This window comes from Silurus meridionalis, chromosome 4 (genome assembly GCF_014805685.1).
Source record: "Silurus meridionalis isolate SWU-2019-XX chromosome 4, ASM1480568v1, whole genome shotgun sequence".
Classification (NCBI taxonomy): domain Eukaryota; kingdom Metazoa; phylum Chordata; class Actinopteri; order Siluriformes; family Siluridae; genus Silurus; species Silurus meridionalis.
This window is the reverse complement of record NC_060887.1, coordinates 15,173,045-15,201,004: the sequence shown is the minus strand read 5'-3', so window position 1 is coordinate 15,201,004 and position 27,960 is coordinate 15,173,045. Positions and strand designations below refer to the sequence as shown.

At 38.1% G+C, this 27,960-nt stretch overlaps 1 protein-coding gene across 1 annotated transcript in view; it reads left to right on the top strand.

The window, feature by feature from the left end:
• Nucleotides 1-26,630, top strand: part of cdkal1 (CDK5 regulatory subunit associated protein 1-like 1) — a 217,455-nt gene extending 190,825 nt beyond the window's left edge. Inside the window, exons 13-15 of the mRNA XM_046846802.1 lie at nucleotides 11,774-11,857; nucleotides 17,402-17,566; nucleotides 25,991-26,630. Coding sequence (XP_046702758.1) covers nucleotides 11,774-11,857; nucleotides 17,402-17,566; nucleotides 25,991-26,140 — 399 coding nt within the window. The 3' untranslated portion in view covers nucleotides 26,141-26,630. The remainder of the gene's footprint in view (nucleotides 1-11,773; nucleotides 11,858-17,401; nucleotides 17,567-25,990) is intronic.
• The last annotated feature ends 1,330 nt before the right edge of the window (nucleotides 26,631-27,960 follow it).

Sequence of the window (27,960 nt, the reverse complement as noted above, 5' to 3'; positions counted from 1 at the left end):
GCTCAAGCTATAACTTAAAGTTTAACTTGAGTTTGCACTTTTGACCAGATGTATCTGGGTTTTTCTTTCTATATATTACATTTTTGGGGGGCCATTTTAAGCAGAAAAAGATTTCACTTCATGCTTTTGACTTCAGTCAGGCAATTAAGCCTTAAGTCATTTTTCTCTACTAACTCTGTAGCAGAAAGTATACCAATGCTACGAAACCTTTTTCAAAATATTCTCCTGAATTTGGTAATACAGATGTCATTTAAGGAAGAACAAAAACTGTGGCATATTGAAGAATTTCTATCTAATCTACATTTGGGGAAGGACTCGCATGTCTTTTTGTGCAGATTCTCACCTCTCATCTTAGATTTATTTCTTTTCCAATCTCACCTCTCTCTCTCTCTCTCTCTCTCTCTCTCTCTCTCTGATCCCTAAACTGCTGTTTGAAAGTTTGTCTCGAGCACTGGACTTTGTTGTTATAAGGTGGCTCCACTTTTCTTCAGGAGCGCCTCTTGAGAGAACTGAGAGCAGGACAGAACCTGTATGAGTGTTTGCTTTCCGTTTTTGTTCGCATTTCTTATCAGTCATCAGTCATAGAGGCCTGGGAGAACCTTTCACACCACATTTCTCCTACACAATAGTTTGCTTTTTGCTTCTTTTAAATATTAAAAAAAAAGATATTTCAACCCCAGCTATCATTCTGCCAATTTCAAAATGTGTTTAATGCAGAAAAATAAAATGTCAAATAAGAGATTTAATCCAATTCAGCATGACATTTTGATTTTGATGGGAAAAGAAAATCCACCAAAGCGCTGCTGAATTCAGGCCACAAAATGCTCTGACGAATTACTCATCCACAGTAAAGTGCTTGTATAATGAAGGAGTCTCCAGTGTCAGCACACTTTAACAGTCAGAGCTCAAGCTATAACTTAAAGTTTAACTTGAGTTTGCACTTTTGACCAGATGTATCTGGGTTTTTCTTTCTATATATTACATTTTTGGGGGGCCATTTTAAGCAGAAAAAGATTTCACTTCATGCTTTTGACTTCAGTCAGGCAATTAAGCCTTAAGTCATTTTTCTCTACTAACTCTGTAGCAGAAAGTATACCAATGCTACGAAACCTTTTTCAAAATATTCTCCCTGAATTTGGTAATACAGATGTCATTTAAGGGAAGAACAAAAAACTGTGGCATATTGAAGAATTTCTATCTAATCTACATTTGGGGAAGGACTCGCATGTCTTTTTGTGCAGATTCTCACCTCTCATCTTAGATTTATTTCTTTTTCCAATCTCACCTCTCTCTCTCTCTCTCTCTCTCTCTCTCTCTCTCTCTCTCTCTCTCTCTCTCTCTCTCTGAGTGCCTGAGTTCTCCCACACTGTAATTTTAGCCATACAGGATGTGTTAAAACATCTCTGAGTCTCAGATCACTGGCTGATTTATAGACCAAGCTGGAAAAAGAGCTGTGCTGTGCTAAGCTGAGGAGGAAACTGTAAAACATTGTGTTAACACTGGAAAGGCTTGTGTTAAACTCTGTGTGTGTGACATGGCTGTTACACACCTTTAGTTCCTTTTTAAGTCTTTTACTTTTCTATCATTCCGAAGTGTGCAAGCATAGAATCTCTGTATTTGTACTGTGTAACTTCAACCTCTTAGATACTATAATAAACACTAAACTGGTACTGTATTGTTTATGACTAACATGTTATCAAGATCTCCTTTTTACACGATTGTGTTGCAGCATAACCCGATTTCCAGACAACCGCTATAGTCACGTTGAGACAAAAATCTTGATGTATTTTCATTTTTCTCATGAGGAGCTCGAACTCGTGCGTAACATTGAAACGTTGCATGCGCAGTTATGATCTCTAACATATGTAATGAGGTTTCACTGTTATCTCCTGTAAACAAAACTTATCTCACTCAGTGTTTTTCAGTGGCTTCCAATGCCAGATTATTTAGAAATCCAGTGTGAAGGCAAACGCACAATGTTTCCCCTGAGTCTTGAGGTAAACACTGGAGTCAAAGACCCAGAATGCAATGCAGCTATACAGTGCAGTTGTGCCAAGGTCTTGGTTTAGCAAGTTACCAACAGTAGGTACAAAATGGAAAGCAGTATGGACTCATGGCAGTTGATGTAAATCGAGGTCAGATTATAGGAATTAGTAAACATGAAAACATTTGGAGACAAGCATTGATATGGTGTGCCAAATAGGATTGAATATAAGTGGGAAAATATGAATTTTACCTGAATTACATGTTAGGAATGAAAAATGGGCTTGATATCAGAGGAAAAAACCTTTATTGGGATCACTGCACCATGCTGTGTGGTAGAAACAAGTCACCAGTCACTATTTCAGACTTCACCCACATGTCTCTCTTTGACTTATGTGGTACCTGAGCAACAGAGGAACCAAATTCACAGTTCTCTTGGTACCCAAAGACATCATGCAGGATTATAGAGAATTTTTCTGTTTCCTGTGAACTGGAAGGGCAAAATAACCGGCCTGGGATTTTACCTGTAAAACATTCTGGTCATTTACACACATGATCTTGGGGAAAAAAAGTACTTATGTTGCAATTCCTGCAATGCTGCTTCCATTAGGATATCTGCAATCATGCTGTTTCCATGCCAAAGTGTATTTGTAAGACAACAGATTGCATCATCATGATGCGTACACGCAGACGCAAACTCGAACCAGAGTTCAAGCGAGACAGAAGACTGCGTTTCTGCGCCAAGCCTTTTGTTTTAGCGAGTTAGGAATGATTAAACTGTCAGAATACATCGGGGCAAACAAAACTTCACCCTCATACATGGACACAAAGGCCTGAATGCCAGAAGTAAGAAATGCATATAGAGACTCATAGAGGAGGTCTGGGGAAGACTTGTGATCTTTTTATTTTATTTTATGTAATTTTTTGAGGAAAGAAACCCATCAAAGAAAACTGTAAAAACAGGCGCATTCAGAAAGAAAACAGCGGCTGTGGTCGGGCCGAGAAAGAAAGAAAAAAGAGAGACGAAGGCTAGAAGGCTTTGTTTCTTTTAAGGAACATCCACTGTAATCCTGGCAATGATGGGATGGAAAAGAGAGAGAGGGAGAGAAAGAAAGAACAAACACTAGCTGTTTAGGGAAAAAAGAAAGGGAGTGAAAGAGCATGAAAAGGAGGAGAATTATTGGCAAGCTGGGGGCTTGCAGAGACACAGACCAGACGTGGCAACACGCCAAGGCCTTCCATAGTGATTTACAGCAAAAGCTCTAGAACATACACACTCACAAATAAAGTCTGATGAGTCAGAAGTGGCCAGGGTTCTTGTGAGGAAAGAGAAGGTTGTTTGAGGATTTTGTTTTTTCCGTCCTGCAGACTTACGGCTGTTTATCCTCATGTTGTGCTGATTTAAATGGTGATAGTTGCCTTTTAACTTAGTGCAAGAAATGATGATTGACATCTCTTCTGCGTTGTTCCTCAACGTTTCTCAAAATTTGGTAAAACTCGTTTGAGGGTATTAGAGAACAATGTTTACCACAACACAACAGGGACAAAAGGTTACAAGGTGTTTAGGAGATTTAAGAAAGGCTGGTGGGGGAAAGTCTGTTGCTATACTGTCTGCTATATTGTCAGTTAGAACACTTGTTTTGCGAATGTTTATGGATAAGAAAATGCCCATTCTCTAAAAAATATAATGTTGCCAAATTGTTATACAAGGAATAAAACTTGAGCTTTTATTCCTCAAACAGTGTATAAAATATGGTCATAGTATAAGCTAAGGAAATTGGTGTCTGGAATTGAGCTTGGTTTTCAGTGTATGATTATAATAATGGTCGTCCCATAGTGCGTCAAATTATATCTTACTCACGGGATTCATGATGAAAAGCCGCTTGTATGAATAAAAGCTCTGGAAATTTGTCTGGGAAATGCTAACCTGACTGAGTAACCTACTCTTCTTCAAAACTAGCAGCTGTTTACTCTCAAAAATCTCTAAGTGTGGCCTCAGTCACTCATTCACACACACACACACACACGCGCGCACACACACACACACACACACACACCACCTCTCTGCTTCAGAGTCTTCTCATTTGAATCAGTTTAGCTGCTCTGTAAAGGAACTTGGTTTTAAATCAGCGACATGAATGCACAAGTGGAGATTCTCTTAAATCATATGCTCAGCTTATCGAGAAGAAAAGGCCGCTTTGAAAAGCCTCGCCCCACAGGCTTCGTCTGCAAATACACTGGTGAAGCCCCATCGCAAGAGGAACCGAGATCAAATGGCTAATTGTCAGCTTTGAAAAGCCATGCCCTTGGGCCATGTCAATAACTAATAAAAAAAAAAAAGAAAAGAAAAGTTCCCCTGGACAGAGAAGATTCTGCAGAGGGTCTTGTAGACAGCACAGGTAAGCGCCCCTGCTGTTAGCAACCAACGCTAATGCTCAAGCCTCTTTTAGTGTGGCTTCAAGGATTCACCGTCTTTTTCATATTCCTTGATATCAAATGTGCAGCGAAATGTCAGTTGCAAACTCACCAATTATGGGCGGATTAGGGGATTAAATTAACGAGTTTAGACGACAGCTTTGCTGTTGCCAAGATAATCTCCTTACGTTAGTCCGGGCGCATGACTAGTGCATTAGGCGAGGAGAGAGACGAAGAGATTCTGATTATTCCTCTAGAAAGGACTCGTCTTAACGCGAGGGGGAATTCACCCCGTGGGCGCCTGATAGTACAGCGAAGGCGCAGGAAATAAGAGAGGAGATCAGTTTGGAAAAGGGAAAGGAAAAGCACAGGAGTACTACCCCACACCCCGCCCTCCAGCAAGAAATATCTTCTTTTCCCCAAAGCGAGCTCTGAAGCGGTTAATCCTTTTATCAGCCGAGTCTCTGCTGTGCAGACCCCATCATTCTGCATCTGCTTCAGTCTTCGACTTTAATGCTTTCCAACGCTTTATTAGTGTTTGTATGCTCCTGATCTGGACTGATTGGGTCAGGGCAAAATGTGGGACACCCCCCGTCATATTCTCTCATATCACGTTGGGGGTCTTCAAGGTGACTTAGATCAGATGTGTTTGCAGTGGTGCAGTTACATCCTGGAATCAAATGTTTTCACTGTCGGTCACAGGACTCATGGAGATCATTCCCTATGGCCTTCATTTTCTAGTAATGAAATATATACTTTATTAACAAGCTTTAAATCAGTGTTAACTCACTTTCAGCTCTGAATAAGCCATGGGTCTTGATGGTGAGCTGAGATTTGGTGCGGTTCTGCTATTCAATCAAGCCAAGCTGATCCAACTCAAGCAAGGGCTCAAATATCTTTGTTACAGGAAAATAATCAGCTTTTGAAGGTTTTCTTCATAACCAGATTTGGATCTCAAAGACTGCTTGTTCAAACAATAACGTTATGTCGACTGAGGCCGTGTCTTTTCTTCAGCACGAGTAGAACTTTCGAAATCATTTTTAATCCAGATCTGTCGAGTGCTGTCTGTCATGCTGATGGTCTGGGAGTAAAGCGTAAGGATCTAAGGACTAGTTGAATTGTGATCACTGGGAAGCTGCCACCTCTCGCTTTTCAGATCAGCTATGTTCCTGTCATCCTTCCCTATAGAGCGACAGCAAACAACGCTTTCTCTGACACAATCACCAAAAATCTCACAGCATTCACTATGATTGACAGGGTAATGTCATGTGGTAACAGGAAAAAACACTACAGCACTGATGGATTCTGAATTGTAATTGGTCAGAAGGGAAGGTGTTTATTTCTAATGAATGTCCTCATTTGTTTGTAATATGTAATTGGTTTTACTGCAACAGCTTATTCACAGGGATGTGACCAGTGCACGCTCCACATATGAACTAATTTTACATGGTGGAGTTTTCCGGAAGGAGGCATGTTACTTTAACAGTCATGGAAGGAGTCTCCAGTTTCAGTGCACTGAATCAGTCAAACAGCTTTTTTTTATGTTTCTTCTTTTTCTTTTATTTTTTTCAACTTTTAACTTATAAACTATTCTAATATTAATTTCGTATATTTAAACGTAACTATAAACCTAAAAACCCAAGGATTTAAATATAAATTGTTAGCAAATTGCTGTTACATAAGGGGCATAAAACACTTCGGGGTGTGTTTCGGAAAACTAATAGTTAAAGTAATAGTGTGCGTCATCATTTGTGTCTTTTGTGTCTATAGCAATCATTTGTTACATGATACACCACACTGTACACAGATTATACCCATGTCTCACAGCCTTATCTGCTCTCACAGTGCACTCATCCTTTGCACTCATCTTAGCTTCGTTTTTTGATTTTGTGTTTTTATTGTCCCTGTTTTGATGTATTTTCCATCCTCATTTCCTTTTCATGTTTGACGGATTTGATTTCTCTGTCCAAACAGGAGATATGGAATTAAGTATGCAAAGCAACTTGAACAAGTTCAAGCAAAAGAGGAGGGCAGGGGGAGTGGTGAGAGAAGGGGGGAAATGGTGGTAGTGTGGAGGAGGGGTGGATGAATATTCAAATGATCAAGGGCGTATTTAGGACACCGATTTGCATGTTGTTAGTGTGGCGCCTAACAAGCTCGCCGTTTCAGTGAGATGCATTTAAATGTGGATTAAAAGGGTGGAGTTATAGCTTATTATTTTGCAATAACAATACACCCAAGTGTGTTATTCCTTTAATACTAAAGCAGCAATTTTATATTTAAATGTAGCATTTCATTTGTTTAAAAGAATAAATAATTGGCACTGAATATATATATATATATATATATATATATATATATATATATATATATATATATATATATATATATATATATATATATAATCTCAACCAGCCTTATTAAAGATTTGTGAATAGATTAATATAAACCTGAGATATGTAGCAGCACTACTGTCGGAAAAAGGAATCAACAATTTCCTAACCAATCAGAATCAGTTCAGAATTGCTCCTATAAACACTATATGTGTGTGTAATGTGGGCTTTGCTGGCGAGCTTCAGTAATGATGGATAGGAGAATAAATGAGCGAAGGATGAGTGAGAGGAAGCCGGTAGTTAGTGGTAGTAGCAGGTAGTAGAGTGTGGAGGACATTTCAGGCACTAAAGTGTCATTAAGTTCCTTTGTGGGGGGAAGAAAAGGGGGGTATAATGGTTCTCAGGAGAAATGTCTGTTCATGTAGCATAAAGAGGTCTTTTCATCCTCGTACCTACGCATCAAATGAAGGTGGGGTTTAGTAGTAGTGTTAGTTAAAGGTGGGGTTTAGGTGTAGTGTTAGTTAAAGGTGGGGTTTAGGTGTAGTGTTAGTTAAAGGTGGGGTTTAGGTGTAGTGTTGGTTGAAGGTGGGGTTTAGCTGTAGTGTCAAATGAAGGTGGGGTTAAGGTGTAGTGTTGAATAAAGGTGGGGTTTAGGTGTAGCTTGAGTTTAAGGTGGGCTTTAGGTGTAGCATTGTCCTGGTACACTATTAGACCGTATTACTTGAAATGAAAAAGGCATTATTGCTGTGCCAAGGCCTCACACATGCACATGCGCACACACACACACACACACACACACACACACACACACACACACTGACAGAGGGCTGGGTAATTGTTATTCAGCTGCTGTTAATGAGATGAGGAGCCCAGTGGCGAGGGACTTGAGTGCTGCTTCTCTTTTGTTATGCTAATTACACACCGTTAGAGCTGGACCTCTGTCTGTCTGTCTATCCATCTGTCTCTCTGTCTCTCTCTCTCTCGCTCTCTCTTTCCCTCCCTCTATCTCTCTATCTCTTTCTCTGTCTCACTCTCTCTGGTTGTCTCTTTTCTATATTAAATATCACTGGTTACGTCCCTTACTTTCTTTCTGTCTCTCACTCTGTCTGTCTGGCTTATTTCCTTTGTCTGTCTCAGTCTGTCTTTCTCTTCAACACTTCTTCTGTTTCTGCTTTTGTCTTGGTTATTCTGCTTGTCTGTCTGTAGGTCTTTGTCTGTCTCTCCCTGTCTGTCTCTTACCATTTTCTTTGTCTGTCTCTGCCTGTCTCTTACTTTTCTTGCTTAGTGTACATGTCTAGGTGTCTCTGAAATTCTCGAGCTTTCTCTGGCTGTCTCTCTTTTTACTGTCTCAATTTCTCTCTGTTTACTACCACCATCTCTGGTGTTTTTGTCTATATTTCTACACATCTCTCTTTGTGTACATCTTGCCCTTTCTTTCATTTCTCTTAAGTCTCTCTCTCTTTGTATTTGTCTGTCTGAGTGATACTCAACTGATTTTAAGATTTTAAATAAGCTTTATTTGCTCTTGTATTTCTCAATAATTACCCCAGCAGTACAGCTGTATTATCATCTTACACACACCTCATTAACTCTCACACGCTAGATGTTATATTTTATATAAAATATCACACAGGTGACGAGTGTGATTTTGCTAAATGATGAATCGTGTTCTTTTTCTTTTAAATGTCTACTAGTCAAGTCGAGAAGCTTTTATTGTCATTTGAACCATATATAGCTGATGCAGTACACAGTGAAATGAAACAACGTTCCTCCTGAACCCTGGTGCTACATACAACAACAATCACAGAAAACACAGGGCTAAGAACAACCTGTACAAACAGTGCAAAGACAACACAAGACAGTGTACGACAAATACACAGAACACAAAATAGCGCCACCAGTAAACCTGTTGTATATTTCACACTGCGGTGTGCTGTTTTCTTCTTTTCATAAAAACTTATTTATTTTTATTATTATTATTTAATGAATATTATATTGTATTCTTTTGTGGTTGCTATGGTAACAATGATTATATTTTGCAGTGGGCTGATTGGGAGTAAAATGTACCTGATATGATCTGTATAATACTGTTCAAACCACATGTTAGCTTAAACCCCCACTCATTAAACATCACCTTGCTGATATGAGTGGGCGTGGTGTAATATGCTAATGAGCACACTTGATTACATTTGCTACAAAATCTTTATGCTTAACATTGCATTAGAAAAACTGTGTGTGTGTGTGTGTGTGTGTGTGTGTGTGTCATCGTCAAAATCTTTTCCATTCAGAGATGGAACATATGGGCGGGGCAAAGGTCAAATAGATGCTATTGGACTCCACTATTGCTATACTATTGTGCATTAATAATAATTTTCCAGGCTGAGTTTTTTTTTGCAACACTGTTTAGTGCACTTTTCCTCAAAATATCTTTGAAACTGCAACATCATTATTGTCCAAAAAGGTACAAGATAAAAATACAACTTTGTAGCACAGGTGTGTGGTTTTATCTGCCTTTCACTGTGTTCATTCTGTTTAGTTGCTGCAACGTGTGCAGAGTTTAACATTTTTGTATAATTATGTTTTACATCTTCGCCAGCTCTGAATCCATGATAAGTCCATTGTACCAGCGTGTCTTTTAGGCACAGAGTTGAGATGTGACATTAAAAAAAAAAGACACGTGAGACGACGTGCCCTGCAGCCCCTCAAAGTTCATGCATTTCTCTTTCTGACTTCATCAAAGCAGAGCATCTCGTAAACTATCACACCACAGGTTGATGTATTTACACCACCTGCTGCTGTTTTACTACACACCTGCCTCAGGAATTCTTCAAAAAGAAAGAAAGAAAGAAAGAAAGAAAGAAAGAAAGAAAGAAAGAAAGAAAGATTGACAACACAACAGTCAGATTACAGATTTCCCAGAATTTCCAAAAGAAATTTTCATATCCAAAAATTTTAACACATACAACAGATACATCCAGGTTTATCTCATATTCCCATTTATCCATTGTTCTTTAGATTTTTTCCACATAATTCCCTCTTTTTTTCTGTATTCATGTATTTATTTTCCAGTGTGTGTATGTGTGTGTGTATATATATATATATATATATATATATATATATATATATATATATATATATATATATATATATATATATATAAAAATATGAGTGGGTCAAATACTTATTTGATACACTGGCGATTTTCAAGTTGTTAGTAAAGTCAGGTAGTGATGTAGGTGAGGTGAGGAGGACTGGGGTGCCGTCAGTGTTCCATTTCATCCTAAAGGTGTTCAGTAGGGTTGAGGTCAGAGCTCTAGAGCAGCCCACTCAAGAGCTTCCCCTCCAGCATACTCCCTGTGCTCTAGTGTTGGCTGTGGATCCTCAGGTCATGATTGTTAGGACACTCTGATTAAAAAATATACATATTTGTGGCACGATTATTTAGTTTTTTTCTTTGTCTATTTTCACTTTGTCTATTTTCACATTTTTAGTGAATTTTAACTTTTTTTTTTTTTTTAAAGGAACAACAGATTTGCATTTGTGACACAGTAAAGGACTGCAACACACACACACACACACACTTCTGAAAACTAATAGAACACTAACAATACCAAATTTAGTTGCCATGCCAACCCATTTTGCCTGCCGTGTAACTGGTGCTGTTAATTGGCTCGTCCGTGAGGATATAATGTTTTGATTGCGTGAAAAACACTCCAAGGTTTACAGAAGGCCAATGCTTTTGGACACAACTCTCATTTCCTTTTTGCTTTTCTATTTTTTTAATTTATTTTTTTAACAAAATCATTCCCTTCATCATAAAAACAAATAATCAGTGTGGTGTCAGTCTAGACATGTCTCTCCTGTTATCTTATTTTTAAATTGACACGTCTTAATGATGACATTTTCTCTCTCTCTCTCTCTCTCTCTCTCTCTCTCTCTCTCGTTTGTGCCTCCCCCCTTTTCCTCTCTCTCTCTCTCTCTCTCTATTTAACACCCCCCCATCCCTCTCTGCTATTAAGGGTTAAAACAGCTTCAACCCTACACCTGAATGGCCTTTTTCCCCTCTAATAAAGCACATGTTTATGGCCAGAGTTAAACCCAGAGAGCTATCGCTTAAGCTGTACATCTACATTAAATAAAAATATGCAGAATGAAAATAGGTTTCATCTACACACACACACAAACAGAATCATACACGCAGGAAAAACACATACATACTTCATGAACACCTTTCTTATATTTGTTTTTTTCTTCTTAATTTCCTTATAGTATCCAGTTCCCCTATTCCTCTTATTTTATCATTATTCCAATGATCTATTTATTTTTCCATTGTTAATAGTTCCTATATAATCTTTTCTCCAATATTTCCAACGTTCCCGAACTTTTCAGTTCCTATTATTTTTAATGATTCCTGTAATACACATTTCCCCAATTCCTATCTAAGCAGTTTCCATCTTTAATCCCTCTAAAATTCCTCAAATTTCATATCCCAAATATTTCCATATTTCACAGAATAATGAAATAACACAGTTCCCAAATTCCTTATTTTCTTAATTCCTTAATTAACAATATTTCCCATTTTCCCTTGTTCTTGTAATCTTAATTGTTCCACTTTTGCCCATAAACCCAATATTTCATATATTCCTAACATTTCCCATTCCTAATTTCTCACATACTTTTTGCAGACATGGTTTTTCCATTTGACCAATAAAATTTCTCACATTTCCCAATACATACCAAATTTTGGACTGTTTCCCATCAAATCTTGCGTATATCTCTTATAATGCTTTAAACAAAGATAACCGGTAGTTTTAGTTTGTTTCTTTATTTAAAATTGATTTGTTTTTTCATTTGTGTTTTAATGAAAAACATACATGTGCAGTTCCATGTATCTGTTGAAAGCTGAAAATGTACCTTGATCTCGGGAGATGTTATTAAATGAACTGAAAGTCCCATAGATTATGTGATGATAAATGATGTGTATTTATAATAGGGGCATTTACATTAAACACCAGGAGTATTTCTGTTCTTTTTTTGTGCAGGTTGGAGAGAGGCAGAGCGTGTTGGTCACAGAGGAATCATTTGACGCTCAGTACTATGTCGCCCACAACAAATTCTACGAGCAGGTAAAGAATTTACCATTATATCTACCTAGAGACCTTTACACGCAAAGCTAGTTAAGCACGGCTGTTGAGTGTGTTTCAGTAGTTACTGTGACGTCAGACCAAGATTGGTGCATCTCACCTAAAACAATTAATCTTCATATAAATCAAATGTCTAACTTATGTAGTGGAGTGTAGGATCCACATACGTTTTAAACCTGCTTAAAAACTTAAAAAGGGGTTTCTAGACTTTTCTACCATTACAGTCAACTAGAGACACGTTTAAACATCTGGAACTTGCATGATCGGTTTATTTATTGATTGATTGGGTTTTATATGATAAATTTGATTGTAAGGTGCATTAATAGTTAACCTTTTATTGAAGAAATCTCCAGTGGCAGAGGTAAATTTATAACTTCCTTTATTAACTTTCTGTTGGAACATTTGTGAGGTGTAAGAGGAACAAACCAATATACTGTACATGTACTGTGGAAAATGTAAATATTCAAAATCTATGGCATGTTGTTTTTTGTGTGTATTCTATTCATTTAAAAACAAAACTTTAGTCTTGGGTTTCTCACCGGTGCAATTCTACATCCTCGTCTATTTCCCATTTTTGAATAGTTCCTGCTTTAATTCCCTGTATTCATTCTCAACATTTCCCATATTTCCAGTTCTATATTTTTTCTTATTCATTCTTATCCATATTTGATATTTCCCAGTAGTTCTTAATTTTCCCCATATTTCCAACATTTCTTATATTACCTATTAGCTAATAGTCTATACATACTTAATTTTTCCATAAAATTCCCAGACAGTGTTTTTAAAAAAAAAAATGCATTTTTTAAATTGATCAGGATTGCTGTGGATGTAGCATTAGTGACTAAGCAGCATCACTGAACAGTACACTAAACAATTATGGAAGTATTATGAATGGACATTCGCTGTCACCCAAATGAGAATAGGTTCCCTTTTGAGTCAGGTTCCTCGAAGGTTTCTTCTTTTATATATTCACTAGAAGTTTTTCTTTGCCACAGTCGCCACTGGCTTACGCATTATGGATAAACTTCTAAGGAACAAACTTATAGGCACTACACTTATACCTTCTAACTTCAAAACCTTTTCATCTTCGTAAAGCTGCTTCCAGGACAATGTCCATTATTAAAAGTACTACACAAATATAACTGAATTAAATCTCTGGATGATTTAAATGTAATGAAATAGTTCATAGCACCGAACTCCCTGATGTTAACATTTCAACAAGAAATACATACAAGCATAAAAGTCCATCTAGACTAGAAAATACACAGAGGATGAATTTAAAGTCGGGGCTTTAGGGGGAAAAAGTCCGACAGTAAAACACACACACATACCTGTTTGATCTATACACACACTCCTGTCGGGGGGTTCAGGTTGTTGTAAGCATGTGTACATTACATTCATGCATCAAATCATCTTTCTTTTAACTTATGTACACGTGACGTGAGTGAGATTTGAGCGAGACTGAGCATAACCCCGGGAGCAGGAATGTATCTCCTCTCACTTCCCTTTAAACACCACTTCAAACTTCAAACGTGACCGCTAACGCACGACTAAACGGATTTATTTGAAGATGTCTGAAAGGGAGTTTTTACAAGGCTGTGTTTGAAACCGTGTGCAGTGGGGCATGTGGTTTTTATTTTACATCTCCTTTTCTTTTCTTTTTTTGTAAATAATAAAGAAAACCCAAGGTGTCTCGAGGCTGACTGAGTGTTTGAACATTGAGGGGTTTTGATAATTAATATTTGCCAACTTCTGAGGAACTATTTTAAAATCTAGGTGCCTAAAGGTTGCATTTTTTTTCTCACACACACACACACACACACACAAGCTATAAGGCGATTCATATTAATGGTTCATGGTAATGAAACATGAACTTGCCTTGTAAAAACATCCCATACAAAAGATTGTAAGTAAAAATTCTGCTGTGAATTATGGGTATGTGATTAACTGCCCTGTGTGCGCTGTTAGAGGGAAGTAATCAGTTACAAGGTGGAGTGATGAAGCATGATCTCTCTTACGCTCCTGAAATTGATGTATATTATAACATGATATTTTCCTGAACTATTTCATTCCATACAGCAGTTCGCTAACAAAATAACATTATTTTTTTCCCATTTATAGTCTGTGTTATGTCCATGTATAGTTAGTGTTATAGTTAATGTTGTGCAATGTGCATGAAGCAATTTAGTTCCTGTTCTCCCTCGCCGTTGTGAATTTTGTGGCGAGTCCCAATCCCAGCGGAACCGCATAGAAATACGGAAGATAAGCTTAAGCTGAAACTGGATTCTGTCTCGTTTGTAACTGAAGTAAACAACCTTCTAAATGAACAGATAGATGATGAACCTGACATTCAGACATTTCTAAAACTCAATTGCATGTTACAGAGGCTGAGTCTAATCAGCATGGCGTTAGGTTTATTCTGAAATACCTTCCATTGAGGGACAAAAAAAACCCTTCTCTGTCATCTTCATGGTCAGTCATGTCCCCGAGACCCTGGAGAACAGAGTGACTTTGAATAGCGTGATCAAGTTTGAAGCGAGAGAGGGAAAAAAGAACGACAAAGCAAACGTGACGTCTGGCATCTAAGATTAAACACATTCCATCCAATCGATGGCTGTCGAGATGGGCTTTTGTTGGCTTCTATAATAGAGCGATCGATGACTTGACCTCTGTGACCCGACGAGCCGTGCTGTTTTCCTTTTATCGCTCTGTTTATCCAGACAACGAATCCCATTTTAGGATGAATGTAATTGTCATGTGACTGGTCCACGTATGGAAAACTGGATTGTGTAAATTTGAACAACTTGTTTTACATTGTTTGATCTTTTTGTTTGTGTTTTTTTTAGTCATAGATACAAATTGTTCATGATTTTCCCATGGTGTCATGATCTTGGATTGTTTTTTTCTGGGTTGGTTGTGCTTGACACCTCAAGGACTTGTTAGATTAGCACTCTCCTCGATTGTGTTTTTTTAATTATTTTTTTATTATTATCTTACAAGTAAAAGTAACATTGAAATTAGAAAATATATTTGCAGTTTCCTTTTATAAATATTGTTTGAATTGCAAGTGATGATGATTCTTGCATAATAACAAGCATTTTTTTTAGAGGGTGTGTCTTGCTGTACCTTTGTGGGAATTTGGGGTGGGGTCTAGGAGTGTAAAAATAAAAGAAATAAATAAATAAATAAACGTACAATTTTTTTTTTTTTTTTTTTTTTACAAATTTCATCAGTACAAACCTTTGGTGATTTAATCAAATCTAATGTTGACTAAAGTGGCTTTAAGACTTCTTATTGGTACTTTAAAGTTTCTGTATAGTATCTGTAACCAATCGCATCACAGCACTGTTGAAGTTTTGAATCTGATTGGTCAGAAGGTGTTGATCAAGTAATTTTCTATGTTTATTCATCTATTAGGTTTTCTCAAACGTCTCCAGATCAAAGGTGTTTCAACCTTAGCGGTTTAGCTATAACCCTAAAAAATAAACACAATGAAAAGGAAAAATGAAAAGACTGGTGATGCAACAGCTGTTTGTAGATGATGTAGCGGAAGTGAAAAGAAGTTGCACAAGATAAATGTGAAATGTGAAAACCTGAACATTTGAACTTTAAGGACCAGGACAGGTGATTTCTCCTGAGAAATTTTGTTAAATAAAAGCAACCAAACCAAAAAAAAAAAAAAACAGAAAAGAAAAGAAAAGAAAGGACTGCTTTGAGTTACAAACAAAAAGATTTTCCAAATTAAAATTTTTTGTTAGTTTTAAACAGTGTATTAAATTAGTCTTAAACAGGTTATGTACTCACACGTACACGCATGCTTTCTCTCTCTCTCTCTCTCTCTCTCTCTCTCTCTCTCTGTGTGTGTGTGTGTGTGTGTGTGTGTGTGTGTGTGTGTGTGTGTGTGTGTGTATATATATATATAATTGTGCTTCCGTGTTTAGCTAGAATGGTACAGCTTCCTGTTCAGTTCTCCTTGCATCTTTGTACACGCTTCCAGAGCCTTTATTCACAACCGCCTGAATAAGTGTTGAATTCCTTCAAATAAAAGAGTTTGGTCCTAAAAGCCTAAACTGTTTACCTTAATGCATGTGTTTGAGGTTGAGAGTGCAGAATGTAGAGGTGTAGAGCAGATAAAGAGACAAGTGTACAGGTTTGAAGAAGGCTGTCCTGCTTTTATTGAACACTATTGATTGAGCCAGGCTCGTATCACTCTGGGCGTGTGGAGATCAATAACTCTTTAGTTCTGCTGGGGAAGAATGTGTGGAGCCTGGAGCTCTGAATAGCTGAAGACTTGCTACAACATACAGAGTTGAAGGTTTCTCTTTAGTTACAAAGAGTGCTGTAGATCCAGACGCGCACACAAAATGCTTTTCCATTTGTTTGTTGAATAATTGTTTAAAACATTTGTCACGAAGAATTTGTGCAATGGAAGGATGGATGGATAAACGAGTAGGTAGTTTTTTGGGTAGGAAAGATGGCTCATGGGATTTGGATGGTCGGGTAGTTTGGTAGGTTGATGGATGGATGGGTAGTAGGATAGGATCATAATGTGTAGAGATGGATGCAAAAGTGGGTGATAGAGAGATATAAGAAGGACTGATGGATGAAAAGAGGGACTGGCTATCTAGAGATTTGCAGTATAATTGATGTGAAAAAGGATTACAATCTGAATGGGTAGGCCATATATTTTATACAGTGTATGTATGTGTGTGTATATATAGATATAGATAGATATAGATAGATATAAATAGATGGATGGTGAGATTTACTGAATATTATTAAATGATCACATTTATTGGATGGATAATGGTTGAAAAATTAATGCATAAAATAATTGGTGGATGGGTGAGAAGTGCAAAAAAAAAACAACTGAAAGGATGGAAAGATTGAGGGATATAAGATAAGATCACAATCTGCATTGGACTGGTATAATCTGTTTGTAATCTAAATGGATGGATTTTATTGATAAAATATATTGATGAGTAGTAGGTGGCTATAGAGATCATCATCCCAGATGGATAAAATATGGATGGATGGATGGATGGATGGATGGATGGATGGTTATTATACAATAGGTTAGATGGATGCTTTAAGGCCTCATAATCCTGATGAATGAGTGGATGTGCAAAGAGATCACAATCTGATGAATCATCTGTCTGAATGGGTGGATTGCTAGTTGAAGATGCTGAGAGATTATAATCTGTAAAGATGGATGGCTGGTTGGGTGAATGGGTGATAAATTACTAAATGAATCATGATCATCGGTTGGAAGAAATGTGGGAGGTAGATGTATATCTGGTGGATAAATAAAGATCTTCAAGGATGGGTGGATTTGGATGGTGAGAAAGGTAGATGGATAGATTCATATTTGCATGGGAGGACGGATAGACAGGTGGACACTTTAGAAGTTAAACAGTGTGATGTTTGGTAGTGTAAGCAACTGAGGTTGTATCTATTCACCAAAATCCAAAAGCTTTCTTTTTTCTTCCTCTTTTTGATTTTCTCAATTTTCTTCTCCCTCTGCAGGTTCTAGTTCCCAAAAAGCCAGAGTTTAAAGGAAAAATGATAGAGGTAGACATCTTCGAAGCAGGGAAGCACTTCCTCCGGGGTCAGCCGCTAGAGGACTCCACAGTTATCACGCCATCCATCAACCAACCATTGAAGAAGGGAGAAATCTCCGGCCTCAGCCAGGTCAGCTTTTTATTCATTATCTACATTACTATACATGCATGCACACGCACACACACACACATGCACACACACAGTGCCACTTCTCCCTGCTTTGGAGGAGCCTCTTTTCCACTCCATTACTCTCTCCATAAAACGCCAACACACTCGTCTCAGCGTTCTCTTGCTCATATCACTTTTTTTTCCAGAATATAAAGAAAAGGTTAACAATATGGCTTTTTTTTCTTCTGTGTTGGTGGTGATGATGGTTCAATCTTTCCAGTGAGCAGACACCTCTTAGCAAAAAATAAATAAATAAATAAAATAAAAGTTACCCAATCCAAACACTTCTCCATTTACCAAATCTTAGACTTTTCTGCTCGTCTGTCCGTCAGCGCCACCTCTTACACTGGCATTAAGGTGTGTGTGTTGTATGATATAGGTTTTGTATTGAGATTGAAAATGTGGTAAGATTAAATTTGAGTTTTAGGTTTAGCATTAAACCTGATGTTTGGGTTTGGATTAAACCTTTAGGATTAAGGATTATTTGTTTGCGGTTTGGAAAGATTGCTTTTAAATGTGAGGTCCCGAATTGGAATCAAAGTTGTGGTTTAGGATTAAAAATGTGGTTTATAATTGGAATTAAACTTGTGTTTTAAGATTGGGATTAAAGTTGAATTTTAGGATTGGAATCAAAGTTGTGATTTAGGATTGGGATTAAAGTTGGACTTTAGGGGTGGAATTAAAGTTGAGTTAGAATTGGGATGAATGTTGTTGTTTAGGATTGGGATTAAAGTTGTGGTTTGGGATTAAAATTGAAGTTTAGGATTGGGATTAAGGTTGAGGTTTATGATTGAGGTCAACATTGTATTTCAGGATTGGTTAAAAGTTATGGTTTAGGATTGGGGTCAAAATTGTGATTTAGGATTGTGATTAAATGTGTGTCTTATGGTTGGGATCAAATTTGGGATTCAGGTTTGGGATTAAAATTGAGGTTCCGGATTAGGTTTTAAACTGTGGTTCAGGGTTAAGATTACAATTGGGATATTAGATTGGGATTAAAGTTAAGGGGTAATTATTGAGGTCAGAGTTGTGGTTTAGGATTGGGTTCAGGGGTTTGCACTGTACCTTTTATTAACAGTTTATTTTTTATGAGGTTAAGTGACAGATGTTAGGAATAAATGAAATGTTTAGAGCTGAATTAAACAGAAGAATTATTGCTGACCGTTGGAGGTTAAAAGCAACTCCTCCTTCACTCCATCCCTTCGCCAGTCAGATTCTGTTCTCAGGAAATAAAGGAGGGGAAGAAGGGTGTGACAGGAGGAAGAGCTGTAAAAGCATTGCCAGCATGAGGTAGAGAAATTAGCGATCTTCTCTGAGTGATGCTGCTCGTATGTGTGGAGTTTCTCTCTGACACGACCGGCCATAAAAGCTGATGAAGTGTGAAATTAAAATGTGTATCGCATTCTGGTGCATCACTCGATGTACCCAGTCTGTGTGTGTGTGTGTGTGTTTGTGTGTCTTAGTCTTATCCCCCACCCCCACCCGAAAAATAACACAAGCTATAGATAAGCCATCGGAATGAAAAATAGTGCCAGTTAAGCCAGCCATGTAATTCCCAAATCACTCATGTGATCCTGTCTCACTCACTCACTCACTCACACACACACACACACACACACACACACACACACACACACATTGAAGAAGAGTTTAGCCTAATGCTTTTTTTTTCAGTTTGGCTGGTTTGTTTGTTTGTTTGTTTGGTCACTTATGATTGAATGGAAACCAGTTAGCATAAGTCCATGTGCATAATGATCAGTTTGTCTTGACTTTATGAATCATTTGAATCCCATGAATCGAGTATCAGTCAAAACTCTTCATGCATTATATGATTCGTGAATCATCTGAGTCAAATGGGAAATAGTAGCTGAGCAGATAAAATGTTTGAAAGGTCATGGGTTTAAATCTCAGCGCCACCAAGTTACCACTGCTGAACCCTCACCTGCTCATCTGCATCACTGAGATTACTGTAAATTGCTCTGGCATAAATGTAGATAAGTGTTTATGAATCATATTAATTGCATGAGTCTTTACACATCCTGAGTCCTTACATACCATATAAATCACAGGAGTCATCCAGTGATTTTTCATCTACTCTTGTCTCATCTAGTCTTTATGAATTATTTGAATTATCAGTCACTTTCTTTTCAACCATAATCAGATGATTTAGACGAGATTCAATCACTCAAGTCATTACGAATAATTTGAGTTACACTGTAATTACACTTATAAACCATAAATCTATAACTTGTATGAATCACCTGTTTCATGATGTATCTTCATCTTTAGGACTCTTATGAATATCAACTTATGAATTGCAGCAGCTGTTTGTCAATCATGAGCTGTTAGAGCGTATAAATTATATATATCACACTAATCATTGTCATAAGTCTTTTTTTAATTTTCTGAACATCAGTCATGATCTTTAGGAATCAGGGGAGTCTATATGAATTATATAAATTACACAAGATGCTAGCAGCTGGTCCAAGATCAGTTCAGAGCCACATGACCTTGGGTTTTGGTGGGTCGATCAGTAACTCGGTTCTCTGTGTGAGCTTCTGCAGCAGGTTTAAGGTGTAAACAGGGGAAATGGGAGATGTGTTTGCGAAGAGACTAAACAAACCTCTGAGTGATAAGGCACCCTGTGTGTGTGTGTGTGTGTGTGTGTGTGTGTGTGTGTGTGTGTGTGTGTGTGTGTGTGTGTGTGTGTGTGTAAGAGAAGGAGATATACAGATTCTTTGCCCCTTCTTGTTTCCTGACCTCAGGTGTCAGCGTTAACTTTCCCCAGTGCACCGGTTTGTTTATTTATTAATGTATTTATTCGAGCTCATGCTTAATTAGAGGTGTTAATTGCATGTTAATCGACGGGTCACCAAGGACTAATTGTCTCTCCCTGAAGATAACTATGTTGTGCCACTTCCGTTTATTTTATTTACATTTTTTTTTGGTTTGTTTTAATTTTATCTTTAATTTATCTTCATAAAATACAGTTGTTTTTTAAGACTAGAGAAAAGACCATCAGTAGGCAGGGTTCGACCGGAGGGATTTTTTTTCCCCCCAGAAAGTGAAATAGAGTGTCAATTAAAATAAAATGAACAAATGAAAAGAATGAATAAAGGAATATAAAAAAAAACACTTATATTAGTATATCAGTACATCACCAAAAACAGCTGGAGAAAGAAATGTTCCAGTTTTATACTTTGATAACTGTAGAAAGAAGATCTGACCATCATCTTTACAGCAAGTGTGTTTAAATGTAAACCTGTTCCAGATTATATACCAGCCTGAGATCATTTAAACTATTTCCCTGTGGGATAAACAATGGATTCTGAGAGAGAGATTTGGATGCAGGTACAAGAGACCAATTGAGAGACAGATGGTGACTGAGTGAGAAATGGAGAGACAAACTTGCGAAGAGAGAGATTGAGACAAACAGTGAGACAGAATAAGAGAAGGAAATAGATCTTTCTGATGTAGAGAAAAGCAGACTAATAAAGGGGGCCATTCTTTTTTGAACCAGTTTTTTATATTTAAGTCGTGCACATATCTCTGAAAAACCCACCTTTTTTTTCCATGTGTTCTGTGTATACATGACACAGGAAGCTCATTAGTGTGTTTGTGGCCTGTAGTGACCTTCCTGATACTGGAGAGACTCAATACAACCCACACAAACACACACACTAATCACATCTATTCAGAGAGAAAAGAGACGTGTGTGTGTGTGTGTGTGTGCGCGCGTGCGTGCGTGCTCGTACATTCCTCAGGCTTTTCACCGGCTGACCCGACTCGCCCGTGTGCAGCCCTCGCCTCCAACACAAGGGAGCACGTGGTGCATTATTCTCACTCAGTACACTCGCTGAAAAACCGCCCTCCTTGAACAGGGGAGCGCTTAATTACACCTCTCTCTCTCTCTCTTTCTCTCTCTCTCTTTGTGTGTTTACATTTACACAAAGTGTTCCAGTGGTTATTTCAGTTCCTTTGCATCATCATCTGTGTGATTCTCTGTCCCTTTTGCCCAGGCGGCAGCAGCAGCAGTATGGGCGGCTAATCTGCGCCGCAGGGGAGCTTCTGGCGTTCAGTATTCCTGCTCTCCGGCATTTACATCTAATTCCATGTCACCGCTTCCCAAAAATAATAACACGACCGACAAACCAACAAACAAACAGCCGGCCATGCAATTCTTACAGGGTGTTGCTTTGAGGTTGCGTTATCTGAAACGCGGAAAAATACTGAAATATCTAAAAATACGTTTAAGTATTTGTGCTAAATCTCACATTGCCTTTTCTTTTTCATTTTTGACTCAATTCCAGTTTCTACTTGTGATTTTCTTTTGACCTATATAGTTGGGGTTTACATCCGACGTAAAGTGCAGATGGATTCTGATTGGTCGGTTATTGTTCCTATAGTAACAGCTCTTTCACAGGGACTTGTACAGTGGACTTGAAATAGTGATGTCATCTGTAAGGAAGAAGTCTGCGATGTTGAGCTGAAACTTTTAAAAGACATGATGGAGTTTTACATTTGGGAGAGAGAGACAGGAAAGGCTTACCCCAGATGGAAGAGGAGTAGAGCTCTAGAAGTCATAGCTGGGTGTTGTATCTAAGGTTTATTTTTATTTTTTATGTGTACATTCTCAATGTTTTACTGGGTAATCTGTCAGGTTTCTGCTTCCTGCAGGTTTGCTTCCATTACTGCTTGATTCTGCATTCTGATTTGCCAGCTCTCTGATGTTGTATCAGCCGGACAATGGCATTTTAAAGCTCTGCATTCTTGTCCTTGATTTCTACCAACTCTGTGAGGCACGGACGGTGTGTGCGTGTGTGTGTGTGTGTTGTAGCGTTGTTGGTGTGTGATTTAGATTTAGATCACTAAAGTGTCTGGAGCGGAGAGTCAGACAGACTCTCACTCCTACTCATGTGAATCCAAACGCTTTGTGAGAAATGATCGTCTGGATGCTTTGACCCGAGAAACTCACCTCTCAGTCATTCAGCAGTCACTGAAGCTTTTGAGATTTATGCCTGTATCTTTGTTTTTCAGCGCAGAATGTGGAATGAAATCGTGCATAGGAACTGTTGGAAAAACTCGCAGATGACCAGTGCTGAATTTCTAGTTATGCTTCAGGTTGTAGGTCAGCTTGATTTATGATCTTCCCCCTGGCTGCAGTTCCATCGGGGATCGTGGACATTCGCGCTCAGTTTTTAAATGTCTGGGGGGGGGAATACAAAATCTTTTTTTTTCTTTACAATTTACAGTTCATTTTGAGGCGAAATGTAATGACGTCTATCAGCGATCATTGGCTAGCTACTAGCAAGAAGAGCCGAATTAAGGATTAAAAGTGGCTGGTAGCTCTAATACACATCAACACATGCTTTTAAAAATAGTACGAGCGTGACGAGAACGGAGGAGGACACAGCAGCTGAAAAAAAAAAACTAATAGGATATTCCAGGAGCTGCAATTATTTTATTTTGTTTTTGTAGTGTGAAGTCGTCTTATGTTTTTCATTCCATTTCGAAACAAAATGATCCCCTCCAAATAAAAGAACTTTTTGTAGGATTCTTAAAGTAACTCAGGTTTTTCCGGTCTAAGTCAGTAAGCAAATACTTCACACTCAAATCGCTCTAGTGGGCAACTGTGTGCCTGAGAGTTGAAGGGTCTCCTCCGAGCTTGCTTAGTTTCTCTCTCAAAGATTCTCTCAGTATTCACCAAATTCCATATTAAATAAAACAAATAATGTTTTGAATGATCTTGAACGGGTTCTCCTGTGTGATCTTGTGGAGCAGGCAGTGTTCTTAAACTTCACAGCCAGAAGAAAAGCATTGATGGTATATTATTCTGTTTATTAGCTTCCCTACTGGTATATTATACTATTACTGAAGTGGGAATTGGCCCCCTGCTATCCCCCACCCCCTGACCACATGACAGTCTGCTTTCTCAAACAGAAACATTGGACCTCTGGCTGAGCTCACTCAGCTTCTCTGGCTAGAACAGGCTCATTGATCCTTCTCAACCACTATACTCCATGTAGTAAACATCAAGATCTTGGGCGTGATGGTGATGAAGAGCTTGATAATGCTGAACCTTTCACTGCTGGAATGCGAAAACCACAAGAGCAGGCACTCGTTCGTTGTTAAATATTTCTGTCTCAGTAGCGCTGTCAAAGAAGAGTCTAATCCTCAGCGACGCCGATATCACCGCCACAAAGAGGTGATTCATGAAGCTTCGAGATGAACCAAGCTTGGTGGGTTGGAGTGCACGACTGAAAGGATAGACTCTGAACCGTGTGATTGACCTTGCTGTATAGGCTGAGAGGCTGTAAACACTTCAAGTCAGGAAAAAAAAACGCTGTTAATTAGATCATTTGAATTGTACGGCTAGCGTGTACTTCATGACCTTCATTTTTTTTTTCATTCTTCCTTCCATGTAGCTTGACATTCTTCCTGCCTTTTTATTCACACCACAGATCAAACTTTCTCCTCCCTGCACAGCTTCTTCCACTTACCTTTAGGACGATGAGGGTGAAGAGCGTTTAATATCACTGATCAAAATTCTGGCTCCTTGTGCTGCGAAAGCAAGAATATCAATTCCACAGTTATATCAATTCCAGCAGGCCTGAAGGGTCTAACCAAGCTGAAGAGCAGGGTGAAGAAAGACATTATAGCTGAGAGCTTTTTTACAGGGTGAAAGCATATGAATTAGAGAAAGAGATAAAATATGACCTGAGAGATTTTAAGAGTCGATCAGATGGGCTCGGTTAACTGAGGCCTTTCCGGACCTAAAGAGGCCCACTTTCTTTTGGGCCATCAGCAAGCCCCATTTAGATGTGTAAAGGTTGGGTAAAACATCTCAGCACGTCTCTATCTTCTAATAATTGGATTTAATGGCCAGGAGGATGTCGCAGCCTCTGACGGTTTAAGTTCTATTCAAATGCAGATAAGCGCAGTATGAAGCAAGCTCACGACGCATATCTTCACCTGCAGCACATTATGATCGCCTCCATAATGTGCGTGAAATATCTAGCCCATAATACAGACATTCTGATTGATCTTTTATCTCTATCTATCCCCTCATTTTACCCCCACTTCATAAATGAAGATATTATTGGCTCGGCCGTCACGGCCTTCCTGCTGGGAGATGCCTCTCCATTACACTGGTCTTTTAAACGAGACTTTAATGACCTAACACATTATGGGAGATCAAAGTCCCACTGGTTGGATCTTTAGAGTTTAGTCCACAGAAGATGAAAGCCATGGATTGTTAACGGCAAGATGTGGTGATATCATGTCTTCATCTAAGTAGAGATTGTTATGGTGTACCTGCTGAAAATGTTCTAGAGAATCCTAGGGAAAGTGATAACCTTAAGGTAGCTTAGCAGTTGAAATACGGGACTTCTGATTGAAGGCCACCAGTTCAAATCTCATCACGTTGACTTCATCAGCATTAGACTTAAAACAGACATTAAAAAACAAAAATGTACAGAGAAAATAAAACAAGAAGATTGAGAATGTCAGGCGGAAAATTTCACCCTTAACATGATATTGCTGCAGATAAAAAATTAGGTGGAAAACAATATGGAAACAACAAACAAAATTACGGACGACATTTAAATTTTAACACTAATGTTATGGGGTTGATAATCATTTAATAATTTAAATTGATTATACACTATATCGCTAAAGGTTTGTGGACACCTGATCATGTTTGGTATGTGCCTATTTGAGCATCACATTTCACATTTAGTCCCAATCACATTTAGTCCCTTCACTCTTCTGTTAAGATGTTCCACTAGATTGTAGTGTGTGCTTGTGGACATTTGTGTTCATCAGCCATAAGGGTGTCAGTAAAGGAAGGTACTGATGTAAGTGAAGTGAGGAAACCTGGGGTGCAGTCAGCGTTCACATTCATCCCAAAGGTATTCAGTTGGGATGAGATCAGAGCTCTACAGCAGCTCACTCAAGATCTTCCTCTCCAAACCATGTAAAGCAGATCTTCATGGAGCTCACTTTGTGCACAGGGGCATTGCCATGTTGGAACAGGTTTGGGTTTCCAAGTTCAAGTGAATGCAAAATGTTCTTGTACTGCATCCAAAGACGTCCTGTACAATTGTGTGCCTCCAGATTTTTAGTAACAGTTTGCAGAAGTAAATATGGCATCCATAAGTCAAATGTTTTAGAACATAAGTTTTGAGGTACTTTAAGAGGAAACAGAAGCTACATCCAAGTTATGGTTTATTTAATACTTGTCATTGTTTCTGGGCTGTTCTGAACAAATGGCACTGGGGACTTAATCACATTAGATTAAAAGTCAGCGTTGTTGGTCTTTTATGTCTTTAATGCAGCATTCATATTTCTTTTCTAACCATTTCTTCATTATTTTCTTTTACACAGGAACTGAAAGGTGCGAGTCAGAACGGTGGCCCTGCCCCCCTGCAATTGACCTGTTCCTCATGGAACCTGGATGGCCAAGGACTAAAACTCTCAGTAGGATTGGCTCTGCTGGCTATTGTAGTGCTTTTAATCTTTGAGAAACTTCAGTGACATTGAAACAGAGCCCGACGTACGTACACACACACACACGTGCTTATTGTGTGTGTGTCTGCGTGTGTGTGTGAATGACAAGATCTGCCAAACGTCACACATCAGCCAAGCATCTGTGAGTTGAGGTCAGAGTGAGGTGATGTTCATGAGCTTTTGATTTCACTGAAATAACTAAAGGACACGGCGAAGGATTTTACTCTTTATTGTGAAGTTCGCCTTCACCACATAAAACTGTTCTGTACTCTTTTTTCAGCTCTTTATTTAAATAACGTGATCTTTTTTAAATCTGTTGAAGGCACACATTTTAGAAATCAAGCTACAAGGACATCCTGAAAAACATTATTGACTTTTTATTTTCTTTTAAACTGATGTGTATGGGGTTTTCTTTTGTTAGGTTTTTTCTTTTTTTTTTGGACAAAAGCAAACTGCAAGGTCATCATCTCTGTCCTGCGTACCGTACATCATCCTCATTAAACAAAACTCCACACTCCCATGTCGTCTTTTTTTCTCCCCCCCCAGTTTAATGGGTATTTTTTTTTTTATGGATGTTGCAGCTCTCTTCCAAAAAACAATGTAACAACCAATTTATTGAGACAAATTTATATTCTAAATGCTATTAAGGAGGAGTGGGTGAGCTATTCATACAGCACTGTGCAGTACTCAGGAATGAGTGTGAACACTACTTACATATGTGAATGTTTACAGAAACACAGCAGACATTCAACAAAGCCACGATGCAAACAATATGATACACCATTCAAAGTAAATAGAGAAACTCAAGTGTGAAGAGAGTTCGTGAAAGGGGTGCACACGTGGTCAGTTGCACAAATCTAGGACGATGTCTTTTGGCACACTAACTTATGAAGTTCGGTGCTCCCTGTGACTGTGCGTGCAGACTTGTGCTGCCATTTTTTGGCGTGTTACAATCTAGTGCTGAAAAACTTTTATATCTATCACGAACTTATCATGGATTCCATGTGATGCCACTTGGACTTGACAGGAAACCATGAAGGTTTTGTGGTATTCCAATCTTCTGTGTCACTCCTCCGACCTCCAAGAGTCCAATGTGGATTACTGGGCAATCACCTGATTCCTTTAAAGTCACAAAAGATCACTCAAATGACCCTATGACAGTATTTAATTGTACACCTACAGTGACCAGTGTCCTTGAACTGTCTTCTGGAGCTCCTACCAGATTGGTGCTGATTCCAAAAAATGGGGAACCCCTAAAGTTACAAAAGCAGCCTGTGTTGTAGTTCATCTTTTCTAACCACCTAAGGCAGGGGTGGGGCAATGATCTTTTCCAAAAGGACCACCTGAGAAATTTGAATGGTTTTAGAAGGCCAGAATATATTTAATATATACTTATTGCTTATAATATACTTAAGTAAGTTCTAATATATGATATCCCACTATAAAAAAACAGTGAATGAAACATTACAGTGAGAAAATGTGGAAGATAATATATAAGATAAGATAATATTCATTTTATATATATATATAATGAATAATCATTAAAACAGTTTAGAAAATGTCATCTTTTGCAATGTTTACAAAAAATTTGCATTATAACTTAACTTGAAATAGCAGCATCAACTCACATTGATAAAGAACCAAATAGGTCACGCAGTCAATCAAACAGTACATCGTACATGTGTGGTGCTCAGAAATATTGCACTATTTAAGGAAGATTTATAAAAACAATTCAGAAAATGTTTTTACAGAAAACTTTTCTGTAGCAATTTAAAAATTGCATCATAACATCAAACTATTAACTAGTTTTCAAAGACCAACATCACATTAATTTATGCAACAAAAAA